We start from the raw sequence: 15,773 nt of genomic DNA on the forward strand, positions 1-15,773 counted from the left end.
TACTCTTGGAAGGAAGTCCACAGAGGGTGAATGCACCTAGCTGAACATACCGCCTTTGCTGGCAGGGGAGCCGTAAAGCTTTTCCCACATCCATGTCCCTTGCAGCTAGCACTCCTGTTTTATTTCTGTGGCATTTGTGTGTTATTAAAAAATAAGCAATAATACTATATGAAACGGTCCTCTAAAGTATGCTGCTGTGCTGATTATCTTTTTTCTTACATTCCATGATGGACACAATAGTGCCTCGGTTTGCACAGTTGTATAATTTTTGTTATAGGCAATGAGAGTTTGTTTTCATAGTGACTGTGTGTAATAGCTCAGTATGCATGTTTATTATTATCATGTTGGGCTTTAATGGGCTGGTCTTGCAAGTACTCTGCTTGCTCAATACCCTCCAACCAAAGGCTTGCAGGATCTGTAGCCTACAAATACACAACAGCTTAAACTAATAAAAATAGCAATTTCTCACAGAGAGTATCACAATGTGCAGCTTAATTTTTCCTTTGAGAATTAATTGATGAGTGAATAAACCAGATTCTTAATATTTAGAAAATGAGATTACACTATGAAATTGAAATGCGTTTGTGAGATCTGGGGAGAGATTATACTTGCAGTAGTTCTAACAATTTACACCCATGTGCTAGTACTATCTGTATGTGAATAAGAGGAGAAGCAGTGGAGAGCAATAAACACTTTAAAAGTCTACCCGAGGGAAATATAGACTCTCTCAGCTACTGGTATGGTCCTCATCATTGCACCATCTGAATGTTTCAGAATCTTTAGGAGATTTATTCTTGCAACATCCCTGTGAGGTGGGGAGCTTCAGTTATACCCCTTTCACAGACTGGAATCAAAAAGCACAGGAAGTTTTCAAAGGTCAAAAAGGAAGTCTGTTATGGAGCTGGGAATTGAAAGAGAGCTGTCAAGTCTAAGGCCAATGTGTCGAGCACTGTATTATTATATCCCTCGAAATTTTATCTGCTTTCTGATTCAGGCAGTGGCCCAGTTTCTGTTTCTGAAATGGTGGTGTTTTCATTCATTTCTCAATGCTGATTGGTGATAAAATGGGAAGATAAGCTTGTTTAGAGTAATTTGTTTACAATCTTTTTCTTTTTGTTATTTTCTGGATGTCGGCGATGAACCCAGAGCTAAAGTTAAAAAAAATCTTCAAGTGAATACTTTTTAATCTTTAATCCAATCCTAAATTATAGTATAGTGTTCCCGCATAGCTTCTATGTAGTAAATAAGCACCTGTTCTGAGATGGTCTGATTTCACATACACGTGTGTTAATTTGTTTCATTTTTACAGCTAAGTTTTTGTTAATACTAACATTACATTATTTCAGTTAAGCTGCTTATTTCTTTTTAAAATGAATTCATTGCTGGTCTACATAGGATGAAGATCTCCTTCAGTTGCAGGAATAAAATAATTTCCTGCTGCTAATGTAGAATTCTATGGTAAATCTGAACCCTTTAGTAAGGAGATGCCGTTCAGTGCAGCATGTCTCTCAACTGAAGTATCATAAACTATCCTCCATAATGCCCTCCTCTAAGGGAATGCAGGATGTAGGGAATTGGGAATATAAGGGAAAGGGGCAGGAGTTGGGAGGTGGGGCTGCTTTGCTGTCTTTTCTAGAGACACACGAAACTTCAGGATTACATTTCTCCATGTTTGGCAGCAGATGCGCATGATTTGTGTGGGGCGTGTGTGTCCCCGCGTGTGTGTGTTAACTCAGAGACTGGAAGACTCAACCCTGCCTCTTATGTGCAGACTCGATCCTCACCTCTCCAAGGGGATCGTGTGTCAGTTTTGGCATAGCACAGATGCAGTGGATCTTGGCAGCTAAGACTGCCCCTTCCAAGCATTTTTATATAGGAAGAGGAGTGTGCTGGCCAATTTCAGAATTCTAGCACTGCTTTTAACTGTGAATTTCCAGAGTGCTTTCTATCTGTTTGTCAGTTTGCAGTTTGGTTAAATATATATGTCCATGATGAAATAGCTGCGCTTCTCAGGGATGTGTGGATATGAGAGGCGTATAGGCTGACTTGAGAAAACTTGAAGCTGCAGATCAGCTTTTTACCATGTTACTCAGCATTTGGTACTCCCTGCAAATTTCTTCTATGAAATGGTGAAGGGTAAGATAGGTGAGACCAAATATTTACCTCCATTTCAGCAGGAAGGTGCTTTTAGTCAATGTTGTCTATTCTTCTTTGTCTTCCCATTCTCACTCCCGTGCTTCTTGTAGGGTGACTGATATGAAGAAAACGGAAAACCTGGAAAAATGTTTTCATTGTAGTTTGGAGAGTTTTCAGTTGACAGTTTTTCAAAAACTTTGCTTTTGGAATTTTTGGCAGTGTTTAAGTTTGGGTGTTTTTATAATAATCATTGGAAAGTTTTACAGATTGGGTCTCATATTCAGAAACAAAAAAAATCAAAAGGTGAGAACTTTTTTAAGACCTGGTTAGCAAATGTGTATGTGATTGACATTGATGTAAAAGGCAAATAGGAGGTCTACACGAATGCCAGTTAAATTTTGAATGGCCAAGACACTAGATTATGAGCACTGCCCACAGCTGTTTGTCTGTGAAGCTGAAGGCTGAGTGCCCTTTAAATATTTAACTTGGGTTATTTCATTGCATTAATCCTTTCTCAGACATAATTAAACAGGTGATGAAAAACAAATTGTAAATAACATAGTTGTCCCTTGTGTTGGAAAGAATAATGCTCAATGGTATTCATTCACATAAGTAGTGGGAAACTGATTCATGTATTTCCTATGCTTGAATAGCTTAATATATCAGTTGTTGTGGTTCATCATTAAAATTATGGAAATGACAGTGTGCTTTTAAATCCTAAATAGCAAGATATGCTTTGATAGAATGAGGCCAGCTCATAAAATCAAAAGGAAAACATAATAAATAAAATTCCAGGAACCTGAGCATGTCTACTACAGCTTTGCCCTCCTTCTGACTGTGGTGTTGATGTTGGCAGGCAGTAGGCTGTGATCGACAACTTGGGAGCAATGCCAAGGAAGACAACTGTGGAATCTGTGCAGGAGATGGTTCAACATGCAGGCTTGTGAGGGGACAAGCTAAGGCACATGTCTCGCCAGAAAAAAGTAGGTTGTAAATTGATCCTATGATAATTTATCCTTGACTATGTTTTCTGCTTGTATATTAACATACATATTGCAGAGTGTTGACCTTTTAACTATATCCTTGTTTGCAGTTTTCCAAAGCTACTTATTCTAAAGTCTGTGCTAGATTAGTCTATTGAAATTCCATGAGGGATACCACACATTAGGGTATAGCTAGGAAAGAATTTGAGATATGCATTTTTTTATAGAGCTACTCAATTCATTCTATCAGGAATAACCATCAAGATGCACATCTTATTTTAGAGGGTATCCTCATGTTGCAATATGTGTGATGCTGCAGCAATGTTTTTAAATCATGGAAATATCTTATAGATGGTATTATGGAAATTGTGGCCCGTGATTGAAAGTGCCTGGTTTTCAACTTAACTTCACTTTTTTTGTGTGTGTTCTTTTTTTTTTTTTTTTTTTAAAGTGTCTGAAGACAGTTGAACTTCAGAGGCAAGTTAACTACTTGTATGGTACAAAAAGCACAAGGTGAAAGGCAATAATATTTTCTTCTCTTTTTTTGTGTGTTTGGCTCAAATTTTGCCATTCTTCTCAAAATAATTAGAATCTTACTGTGAGTAACTCTATAGGTCTCAGTAGTATTGAAAATATAAGAGAGGAGGGGTATCAGAATTAGACCCTTTACTGGAGACTTAAGAGTCTGGCTATTTTGATATCCAGGCAAGGTTTGTCACATAGAGGCTTGTCTCTGACACTTCTGCTTTCCACCCTCACAGATGATGCTCCCCGTAATCTCATAGTGTATATCCCATGTGTTTATCATATGAGATAGTCACCTCACGTCTATTTTTTCTGTTTCTGAACTCACAATGTGCATTTGTCACACGGAGGTGGAGCCTTTGAGGTTCGTTACCTTCCTGTAGAGCCACAAGATGCAAGGGTGATGATCTGGTGCTCTTAGAGTTAAGTCAATTCTAAAGGTTAAAATGCAAGCAGGTATTTTCTTTTAAATGGATGAAGCACCTGCCTTTGACAGCTCCATATATTTTAGTACTGCTGTAGCTCAGCCTGCAAAGATTTCACTTGTGCCCTGATTTTGAAAGAGCTGTTGTATATTGAATCATGCTTAATTCTTATTGCAGTGCATGTAAATATTTGCATTTTTTTTAATGCCACTGCTTGAAGCTTACACGCTTCGATGTGGATGTAACTTGAGGTGCAATGTATATTATCTTAATGCTTGCAGTGTGATTACTTGTATTGATCTACAAGGTTTCATGTTAGGTTATCTTACACTGTGCAGGTGCATAATTTCTGTAATTCAATACATATGTGTAACAAAGGTAATCTAAATTAAAAAGTGAATATTTTTGTGGCAGCATCTTTTGAAGTCACAGAATAATTTTGCACAAGTCAAAGAGCCTTTTTTTACGTACCAGATGGGCTATCAGTGTCAGACTTTGCCCTGCCTTTACTAGGGGCCTTTTTTGTGGATGGGAGAATGTAGTTCAGTAATTTATAAAGTTTTTCATCCTGAAACGCTGAGCAAATGTCTTCAATGTTTACAATGGGCTGAAAAAGAGTTTTCATGGAGGGACACTTTTTATTCACTTTGTCATATCAAATACTCAGAGCTTCTGGTCGGCACAGAGCAAGCACTTGTGAAGCAGTAAAGACTGGATAATATTTTTTTAGTTACTACCAAGTTATATTTGTTTTGTGTCTATATATAGATAGATATAGATATATAGGTATATATACACACAAAATGTCTCTTCCCCTTTCTGATGTGGAGGTCAGCTGGAACAGAAAGGAATTGCATTGTCTATTCCAGTTTTACACCAACAGAAATTCTCCTGGAGAAGGACGATTCCTGGGGACACCCTAGCTAGTTCTAAGGCAACCCAAACTAAACTTGTTGGATTGGCAAATGTGGTTGGATAGTTCGTGATAAATGAAATAAAAAGATTCACATTTAATTGCTGCTTAGTATGTAAATACAGTAAAGACAAATTGGTAAAAGGGACCTGGTTTTGAAACTGTCATTTTGCAACAGAAAATATTAATTTCACTTGTGGTATTCTGGCACAGGTAAGAGCTGACTACAGCTGACATCACTTGGTGGAAGGTCTCCCCTTGCCTTGACCAGGTTATTAAGAATACCCATGGTTCATTGTTTCTCTGTCATAATTCAGTGGCTCTTGAAGAGTTCTTTAAAATTAAAGATGAAGAAAGACTATTCTGGGGAAAGACGTCAGTTATGTCAAGTTTTGGTTTTATCTTGCTCTGCAGTAGGCTAGATTATATGAATGAATTACCATTCACATAAGCAAAGCAGTACACATGCTACTAAAATCAGAACTTTTGATTATTTTCTTGGTATTGTGATAGTGCCAAAATCTTTTTTGGGTCAAGTTGTTCAACACTATGGAAGCAGTTTCATATAATCATCCTCTGTGTGCATGAAATGTGGAAATAAAGCCATGCTTTCTTTGTGCTAATGTATCAGTGAGGGAGACACAATATCTTCCAAATAGTCATTTGGAAGCTTTCAGAACTAGTGTTGAGAAGTAAAATACCAACACATGACAGACATGTATTTAAGAGGGAGCTTGTAAGGTTGTGAGCAGGATGTAAATTTTATTGTGCAATGAGGCAAATTAAAGAAATGGAAGGAAAGCAAGAGCCAAAGATTTTATTATGAAAAAAAAAAAAAGCGACATAAGGGAAAATAAAAGTGCCTAGTTATCTTGGTCTTTATTTTAAAAAAAGAAATTGAGGCATTGATAGCAAATGATTTCTCATAAAGGACTCACTTTGTTTTATTATCTTTTTTATATGTTTTTACATAAAATGAATGCCTTTCTTTGATCGGAACACTAAACAGCACTGAAAGAAAGCTTACTGTTTTGCAAATATGAAATGAACTGTCATTTCAAAAGTTCTTTATTTTTTCCACTAACACTTAATTGCCTTTGAAAGACAAAGTAAGTTAGACTTCTGCCAGCAAGCCAGATTTTACATTCTGGTAAAATGATTAAAGGTTTGACTAATGATATTCAAACAAAAAGTGTAATAGGTTGTAAAATGTACCGTCCCATTGGGAAATGAGATATCATGGGCCTGATGTTTCTAGTACTATATGCATGGAACTCCCATTAACTCCACTGCACTTTGTGCACATGGAAAAATTGTAGGATTGGGCCCTGATGTCTGCTTTCTGCACCATTATTGGCAAGAAATGGTAGGAAAGTGTTCTGGTTCTGATACCAAGGAAGAAGAAAAGATGCTGGTTCTGAAATTAACAGGAGTGAAGTTGAAGGCACAGACTTGTCCTACCCTGGTCTTACTTGATTCTCAAATTGTTTGATACTTGCAAGTTTTACCTTTCTTAACTTTTTGCTAAAAGCTTCATACAAAAGCTTTCAATGTCAATAGCCTTGTAACTGTTTGAATTTCTTCTTGCCATGCATTTTATTTCCTATGGCACTTGTGTAATTTACCATAGGTCACTTATTGTCACATGTTTGTATGTCATCATCCCCAAGGACACTTAACCAAAAACCTAATTTCACTTTGGTCATTTATCTAAACAGAGGCCTTCTGCAAGGCTCCCTGTTCAGTATCATCAGCTGGCTTAGTTTTGTGACAACTTGCTACCTCGCATCTTTTTCCCTCTTTGAAATCAATATACATGGAGCTAGTAACCCCCATTGTCAAGGTTGCCTGATACTTCACTTTACATGAATGACTGTTTGCCAAAATTCAACAGCTGGGTCAGAAACTTTCCATGCCAGGTGCTGAATGTTTTGGAGAAAATTCAGCCAAAACAACTCAGCATATTCCAAGGACACAGCAGAGAAAAACATGTTGTTTCCCACTGTCAAAACATTCCTGAAACCTTTTCTTTAGTATGTCTTAACATCCCCCATTGTTGGACTCGATCATGGATCAGGGATTTGAAATTTGGCAGGCAATGGTCTTCTGGTCATGGACAAGTCTTTTGCAATATCTGTGAACATCAACATATATTTTACTACAACCCTTCAAAAAAAAAAAAAACCAAAAAACCCAACCCCCTTTTCCTTCAGGCTCTGTAGAGGCTTCTTGGATGTTAACAGCTGACATTTCTGAAAACTTGTCCTTTTAAGTGTGCTCTAGCTTGTTACATGTCCTAACTGCAAACAGATCATATGTGTGCAATCTCCTTAGAATAAATTACCATGTTGCTCTTCCAGAGCTAAGCTATTAAAAAGTGTCCTTGAGGTTGCTCTTGCTTTCTACTTTGCAGCAGTGTAGAACTGATACTATGGGATGTACTCTATGATGCCTCCTGCCTCACATACGGGCAATACAGAAGAGATTTTGTGGAGAGCTTCTCACTCTCCCAAGCTTCAGACTTATGAATGAGGGTGATGAGATCACATGAGGAGAGGGAAATACAAGATGAGACTAGATGAACAGAAAAATTTGACATTAGTTCATACAGTGGAGGAAAGACAGATATGAGAAGGTGGGAGGAGGACCTAGGACTGGCTGTACAGATACATTGGGTCAAGGAAAAAGAGGAAGAGCAGAAGACTGAGATTAGATAAGGAATCTGGGCTGGGAGATGGAGTCAGAAACACTCGGAGAGGAAAAGGAAAAATCAGCTGTATGTAGAGCCAGGAGAGGGAATTGGGACTGCTTTGGCAGGAAAACTGTGTGTGTGGAGGGATAGAATGCCAACACATTAGCATTTCAGTTTGGATAAAGAGTATGGTTTTTGAAGCAAATTTCGTCATGGCCCTAACATACTGCTCATCAGTTCACACCATGGAGTGGTCTTGGAGGGCATAAACTGGATTTTTTTGGATGAAGCTAAACCAGATGTGCCCCAGAAAAGCACCTAATGTTCTCCAACAGCTACTGAATATGCAGCCCATGGCATCAGACTAGAGTTAGTCCAAAGTGAAGCACCTGCAATGGGTGTAGTGTGGATGCTGGGTCTTCAGCACCAACTATTCCAGTCTACAGATCCGTCTAGTTTGGTTGGTTTACTTGGAGCTGTTATCGGTAGTATGAAGCCTCCTTTTTTACTTTCCTGATCTCTCTTGTCTTACTTGGAGAAACTCCTGTGTAAGAACATTGGCTATTTCATTATTTATTTCGCACTGCATTTCCTTGAGATCCGTTTTCTTGATGGGCTGCTTACTGTGTGTCTTTGTACATTCTCTCCAGTGCATACAAATTTTAGAAGAGGTGTCCAGAAGTAGAAAGGAGTAAGTATGTAACTAAAATGAGTTGAGGCCACACTGTGTGTCTCACAAGCAGGTTACCACACCTTAGAAATACTTACTCAACAATGCAAAGAAGCGGCACTCTCAGATGAAGAGGCAGCCTTGAGTCATAAGGCCCGCGGACAGAGGGATGGAGGTACAGAGGAGTGGGAGAGTGTGGGACCAGAGAGGGAAGGACAGAAAGGATGTGCCCATACAGATTTTGCAATGTGACTTTTAGGGTCAAGGTGTCTCCTAAAGAGTATGTGTTTGGCTTTGCACAGATGCTTGTCATTAGGTCAGCACATACCCCAGCACCAATGTCTTCTGAAATTATGCCTAATGTTAGAGTGGATGAGGGAAGCCACTGCAGTAAGACTCCAAACATTTTGAGCTTTTTAGTTCCCCTGTGCTGGTAGTTGTTCCTGGACTATTGTTCTTTGTATTTTGAGAGCACACAGGCCTTTCATCAGAGCTGGAGGACCAGCAGATAAGTGCTGAGCAAATACATGGAAAGCAACGGTTTTTATAGGCCTGAAATAAACCCTCTGCCCTGCTGTAAGAGGAGAGAGGGAAAAATCCCAACTGGCCCATATGTGAAACAGTAAATGGGTCCACCATGGCCCACATGGAAAAATAAATAAAACCTGCTGAATTGGATTGAGCTCAGGAATGTGGCTCCTTTATTTTGATCCTGGGGATTAGCTCCCAGTCTTACCATAGCAGGGATTCTGATGTTGCTCTCATTGAAATCCAAAATCTAAATCCACATTAACACCATAGAAACGGCATCAAACCTTGCCATCTAAAGTAAAAGCAATCCGTGAGCTTAATCAGCAAGTGCTGTGTGTAGTGTGTGCACACACACGTGCTGAGAGAGTCCCTGGTCAGAGCAGAAAGCCATTTCAAGCAGGTGCTGGAGAAAGATGGCCCTCATGCCCTCAGGAATCCCTACAGGGGAAGCAGTGTTAGAATAGAGAGACAATATCTCACCTGTTTCTCAGTTTTTAAGGTGAGCTTTATGACTCTAAAATCAGATTTTACAGTCTAGTATTTCTGCGTGTTCCAGATGACTTGGGGCTTATTTGTTTTCAACTTTAGACAAAAGTCAACAATTAACTTTCAAAGATACATAAAGGGGGGGGGGGGGGGGGAGATAATTGGAAATTCTAAGTATAGATTTCAGGGCAGCAATTTCCCCTTATGTTTTCATAAGAGTTCACTGCTTTTAACAGTGTGGATCCTCTTGATTTAATGGGGAATGTACAGCATAACCATTTTTAAATGGGTTTAAAGGGCCTTGTGTTCCTCTAAGAATATGAATTATATGCTTCAACAGAGAACTGGAGACCTTTGGAATACATACTTTTTGGAGCCAGACCTGGACAATCGTAACTACTGTTTTGTAGGAAGTTAAAGCTGTCCTCAGGAGAAGGTGGAGTCCCTTAGGTCAGCCCTGTCCCATTTTCTTCCATTTCCCCATCTCTGAATTCCAAAACTCTCAATTTATTTTTTCCTATAATTTACTTCATCTCATGGAAAGGCTGCCCTAGGTCATAATTATCTCAGTCAGGTTACAAGAATCTCCTGCTGTGAGACTTCTTGACAGGTCTGTGGGGCTGCAGAGGTTGAACATTGCTGTGGTGTTGAACTTAGTCATCTCCTCTAATGCAAATAAAATACTTTCTGGTAATATTGTCTCCGCCGCAGAGAAACACCAAATTTAGCACCCCCATGAGACTTTTGGACCATATCAGAGAGTGCTTCGGTGAGGGTGGAATGTCTGTAGTACTGCTAAAGGAATGTGAAGCATCCTGAAAAGGGATCAACAAGGCCTGCCGAGGCGAGCGGAGCTTGCTGTAAGGAGGTGGAGGAAGCACAGCAGAAAGACCCTGGTTGTTCTCAAGAGGAGCAGTCCTACACATCTCTGCACATCTGCAAATCTGGGCCTCGTCTGTTCAGCGCGGAGTGCCCTTGGTTCCACTTCAACACAGCAGTTGCATTTATTCAGAACTGGTCATAATCAGACTCTTATTTGAGGTTTTGTGCTGTAACTGCTGGTTGGTTGTCAAGACGGGATACAATTCCTGACCAAGTAGGGACAGATGGGCCCCTCAAACCTGCTTTCTCTCAAATACTGTAGAGCACATATGAACTCAGTAGTTATTTCCTTACTTTAAAGATATACACATCCACTACCTTCTGGCTATCTTTAGCATTCGCCTGATGAAAAACCAAGATGCAAAAAGATATTAAGTGGTTCAGTAGTTAATGTTTTTTCCAGGGCTCCTTAACTGTATTATTGTTCTTACTGTAGTATTTTGCACTCTGGTGGAATACCCAAGTATGAAATTAATAAAGATCATATTTTATTACATCCAAAATAAATTGTTATATTTAAATGACCTTCCTAGAAATTGGCGATATAAAAACTGTAACGTAAGAAGGTGTTTATTTCAGAAAAAATAATTGCAGTATTTGCTTGAAGTATCCTGAACATTTGGCAGGTTTTCATACCTATGCTAAGGAGATGTAAACCAGAAGCTGATAATTTAGCATCTACTATAAAAGGGTCCAGTTGAAAGTGGAAAGAAACATTCTTTGACTATTTTTTAGTTAAAACTAAACTCAGATATTCTTACTTTAAACATTGTACGAGTAGTTCTGGAGCCAATGTATCACTGACCTTCAACTCGCATTACTTTTTGAATATGCAAAAATGAACTTCCTCTACGCCAGCCCCTAGGTATACGTTAATGCCAGCACTGAAGAGAGCACCCAATGGGGCCATTGAGGCAAGACCTGCAACGGGCCCATGTTTGCAGGTCCTGCCTCAAAGAAGATTTGCAGTTGGGCCGTGATGGAAATGGGAGACAGCACTTTGGTACTTTGTCGCTTGGACACTTCTCTCCTCCTTTTGTGGATATCCCTGTCGTGCACTGTGCGTGCCCTTTTCTGAGAGCACTGCTCTTGTTGGCATGAAAGACTCTGGTCTATTGATTTGACTGTTAACTCAGTTTGCTTGGGCAAGTCACAGATTTCCTACATTTGAAATGGAAAGTAATAACTTTCTGCCTTTGTAAAATGCACCGAAGTAAGTGTGTTGTACATTTATATATGAAGAGGCCATTCGGGCAGCCAAAAGGTGTTTTGTATTGACATGTCCTGTTCAGGGCTGGTTTGGTTTATAGTTAATTTTAAATTGAGACTCTTACTGGAAGGAATGATCTTATATGGTAAGTTAGATGCAGACACTCTGTTATAACATATATATTGTAGCTAATATATATTTGCTCTTAACTGGTCTGTAATTGGTTAAGGGTTAGTGTTAAGTAGATGATTTATTTCCTGTAAGTCCTGCCACTTATTAAAGTTGTGACCTGCAGCAGGAAATGAGGTGTGGGCAGAATGAGACTGAACAGCTGCAGATTTTTGTAAGGGGGAAGTACTACTTAGCAGATTCCTTATGTCAATTCAGTGATTAGGAAATAAAACTAGGACAACAAAGTGTAAATATGTTCCTAATACACTACTGACATTTCAGTTGTTTTTGTTAATAGCAAATAATTTTCCAATAGCAAGAAAGATTTACAAGACCATTCATAGGTCTTTAATAGTTGCATAGCATAGCAAACAGACTCAGTATACTGTACTTAATAAAATAACATATGATTATTTTTAATAGAAAAATTGTGAAACCTGTTAAATATTTTCTTAGACACATTTGACAGTTTTCAGTCTAGTTATGTGATGTGCAAATTCCCTGATGCAAGATAACTTCTAAAACAGTTCTTTAATTTTCCTAGGGGAAGAAACTGTGATTGCTGTACCACATGGGAGTCGCAGTGTGAGAATTACCCTAAAAGGACCAGCACACCTTGGTATGACTGAGCTGTTTTATGTATTTATTCATAGGCAGAAGATAAAACCAGAACCTTGTATCTGAACTCATCCAAACTTTGGGAATATGGGTAAGATCATGACCTTGATTCCTCTTCCCATCTTTAATATCCAGCCTGGAGATAGTCCTACAGAACACTGGAAGTCCACTTAGTAAAAAGAAATAGTATACTTACTGGTGGTTTCTAAATTTATTTAAACCAAGTAATTCTTATATAAGATGTCTAAAATAAGGTATACTCTTGAACTACATGCAAACAATTACATCAAAATTACTTTCAAAGGGTTATGTATGGGATCAATAGCTCTTGTATAACCCAGCACCAGATTTCTGTTGAAGAGTCTGAGATAGTGTAAATAGTCCACTTGAAGTCTCACTTGGTCAGTGAGCAGCGTTCAAGGAAAAGTAATCTAGGTAAAAATGAGGTAAGGTAAACAAAATGCATAAAATAAACTACACAAGTCCTGTTCCCTTGCAATACTTTTGGTCATTACATACCAACTGTGAGAAACAGTTTGCTATTCTGTTAGATGTTTATTTCCTAATATTTTCTATAAGGCTGATGGTAGTATCTATGGTAATTTCTTTACCCATAGGCCTACTTTACATAAAGAACTAATTGTTTCAATGATACGTGGGACTGCCATACCAACCAATAAAATAAACCATGCGTTTAACATTTTGAGCAATCTTTTATTAGTAAAAGTGGAAGACTTAGTCTTAATCATATAAATAAAAACGACTTCTACTGCTCTGGGATATGTAACTAGAAGATCGAAATGCATTCTATTTGAAAATTGCTCATCTATTTGTTTGCTTTGAAGAATATATTGTCATTTTCTTTCAAAGAAAAAATTGAGTAAGACTTCCACTTTACAGCAGCTCCAGAGTGACAATAATTTCTAGATATAACACTGATATCAACAATGTACAAAGCTGAACTGATCTTGAAATAAATAATATTCATGTAAAACTGTTGCAAGGGATGTATGAAGGAGTGATCCTGACCAGTTCAGGTCAGGACTTTTGGTCTTTCTTAAGTAGTTCTGCAGAAGAAAGTTGTTGTTTCAGCTTCGTATGAGGAAAAAGTACTAGATTCAGTGGCTCCTGGGGGATTTCTGGAAAGCTCCTGAGGAATGCAGCAGCAACTTGGTAACTAAGTACAGAGTGCTCCTGGCTTCCTACCCAGGGTGGTTCCGTAAAGAAGCTGTGGCTTGGCATTACCTTTGTTAGCTAGCTCTCTAGCTGGATGAGAATTGTGAAATGTTCCTTTAACCACTTCCCCCAGCACATCTCTGCAAATCTGTGAGGATTTAGACATTTGTTACTTAAAATTAAAATGAAAGAGGTGAAAAACAAGTGAGAGCTATTGTGGAGAGGGAGGTGGAAATTGCTTCTGGCTTCATAGCCAGCCCTTCAGGAACCGATGTTCTCGGGGTCATGCTTTGGGACAGTTTGCTTGTCTGCCTTTCTGACTGTACGTATGTTTGTGGTTGTTTGTCACTTAACAGAGAATATCAAGTGATCTTTGATCTGCAACTTCTTTGATTTCTGTGTGGGTATGCTGGTATAATTAAAGGCAGAATTTAAAAAATAATCACCTATAATTACAGGCTCCATTTGTCAGAGGTGTTCTTCCTGGCTTGTAAGGAGTTGAATTTAACAGGTGGAGCAGGGACTACTTATTGCAGAATTTTATACTGCCTCCTGTTGCCAGTGTATATGTGTATATGTGCTCTTCAAGTAAAGCCAGCAGCAATAGCGAGTGCTCGAAGAGCACTATGGAGTGTCTGGCACTTTTCCCTTTATCTTGTGTTCTTTTGTGCTTCATCCTGGGCTTTATGATCTGCTCTTGTTCCAGGGAAACACAGCTGCTGGACTAATCAAAAATGGAAATGTGGTTGGAGATGTAGTGCATAACAGATTTGAAACAAATAAATGCTCTGAACATTGTTTTACAATCAGCAGCTTAGTGTTTTAGGAAAGGCTGCATTTCTTTGTAGCTGATAAGAATAAGTATTTTGTTTGTGTGTATGGATGCTTTAAGACAGGCAACAGATTCACCAGAGAGCAAAGGTGTTACTTTGGGTTTTTTGCAAATAGGTCCCTCTTGTACTTCTGTCTGCTTGGGTTTTATGAATGATTTGGTGGAAAATAACCACATAATTAGTACAAAAATGGTTATGAATAAAATGTTTCATTGTGTTGGTTTTGTTCTTGATTTGGACTGTATTATGGCTTTTCTGGCAGTTGTTTTAAGAGCACTAGAATCAAAAGAAAGACTGAAAGTTCCCTGAAATTAATCCTCCAGCAGAAGAAACAGGAAAACCAGAAGCTACTATTTTTACAAGTGGCTAATGCTAGATAACTGGGTTCATGAACCTAGGGAGGTTAAACTTCACTAAAAGGAACTGAAACTTTTTTCCCTTTTTGTCAATTTCTTCTCCGCTTGCAGGGATTCGCATTACTTGACGGTATTTAGCTATACGTCTATGCACTGCTTTGTCTTTTGACAGACGCTGAGAGGAAGACAAATGTTGCTTGCATTTTTAAAAGAACGCATGTTTTATTTTGAGCCCCTGTATTGTGCTATCTACAAATGAATCGCATGGAAAAGAAAGAGCTCTTGGGTAGCAACATGATTTGCTCCTTCTTGCACTGGGAGCAGGAGCTATTTCCCTGGGAATTCTTCCATGCATCTCTCTACACAGTGAGGTGTCTGCAGTGGGTTCCCCATGCCACGCTGCCCTACTCCTGCCTGCCACTAAGAGTATGGGAGGCTTTTGCGGTGGGTCTTCCATCCGCAGCTGGGCAAGGCATTTCCATGCGGAAAAGCGTTCTTTTTATCAAGGTAAGGGGAGTAACACAAAGATAGGCTGCTATACATCTTTGGCACCAGTGATTATCTTGTTAGGCACAGAAACAGGTGAGCACTCAAGAGAATTCCCTGTCCTTATGACTCTGCGCATCTGGAGTCCTGAAGACCCTTCAAGGAAATGTTTCCCAAACTTAGGATGGGGAAGCTTACTCCTGAAGTCGAACTTCCCACCTCTCCAGGATTACAGGACCCTGCAGAACAAATAAATGTTTGGTGAATTCTTTTCTGAACCTTGCCTATAAGCCAGCTGGTGAAACCTTTGTTCCCAGTTACTGCTCTGAAATCAGTAAAGTCATTTTTTGGGGGGAACTGCTCCCTGATAAGAATTATTATGTTACGTATGTGTTACATACACCAGATGCTTGGTTTCACTCTGTTTTAGAAGCCTGTGATGACAAGCACTAGATACTACTGAGCAGGAATATATTGCATCAGAGGTTATCCATTGTGCTGTGGAATAGCTCCTCATCTCCCCGTGTGACACACTTCTGGGAAAATCTGAGCAGCTGTTTTAAGCTTCACTGACATGACCTCCAGAGATACAGGCCATCACGCTATAGCTGGACCTTACAAATAAACACATGCTTTGGATTCAAATCTAGCGTAGCCCTAGCATAAATGTATGTCAGCTC

General features: G+C 39.0%; 1 protein-coding gene across 6 annotated transcripts in view; it reads left to right on the forward strand.

Moving 5' to 3' along the window:
* The window catches only part of ADAMTSL3 (ADAMTS like 3), a 188,937-nt gene that overhangs the window by 106,705 nt on the left and 66,459 nt on the right, over positions 1-15,773 (forward strand). For all 6 annotated transcript variants that reach the window (XM_075506161.1, XM_075506157.1, XM_075506162.1 and 3 more), the window contains exons 7-8: positions 2,993-3,119; positions 12,169-12,243. In XM_075506161.1, the coding sequence (XP_075362276.1) occupies positions 2,993-3,119; positions 12,169-12,243 (202 nt within the window). The remainder of the gene's footprint in view (positions 1-2,992; positions 3,120-12,168; positions 12,244-15,773) is intronic.

This window comes from Mycteria americana, chromosome 6 (genome assembly GCF_035582795.1).
Source record: "Mycteria americana isolate JAX WOST 10 ecotype Jacksonville Zoo and Gardens chromosome 6, USCA_MyAme_1.0, whole genome shotgun sequence".
Taxonomy (NCBI): Eukaryota; Metazoa; Chordata; class Aves; order Ciconiiformes; family Ciconiidae; genus Mycteria; species Mycteria americana.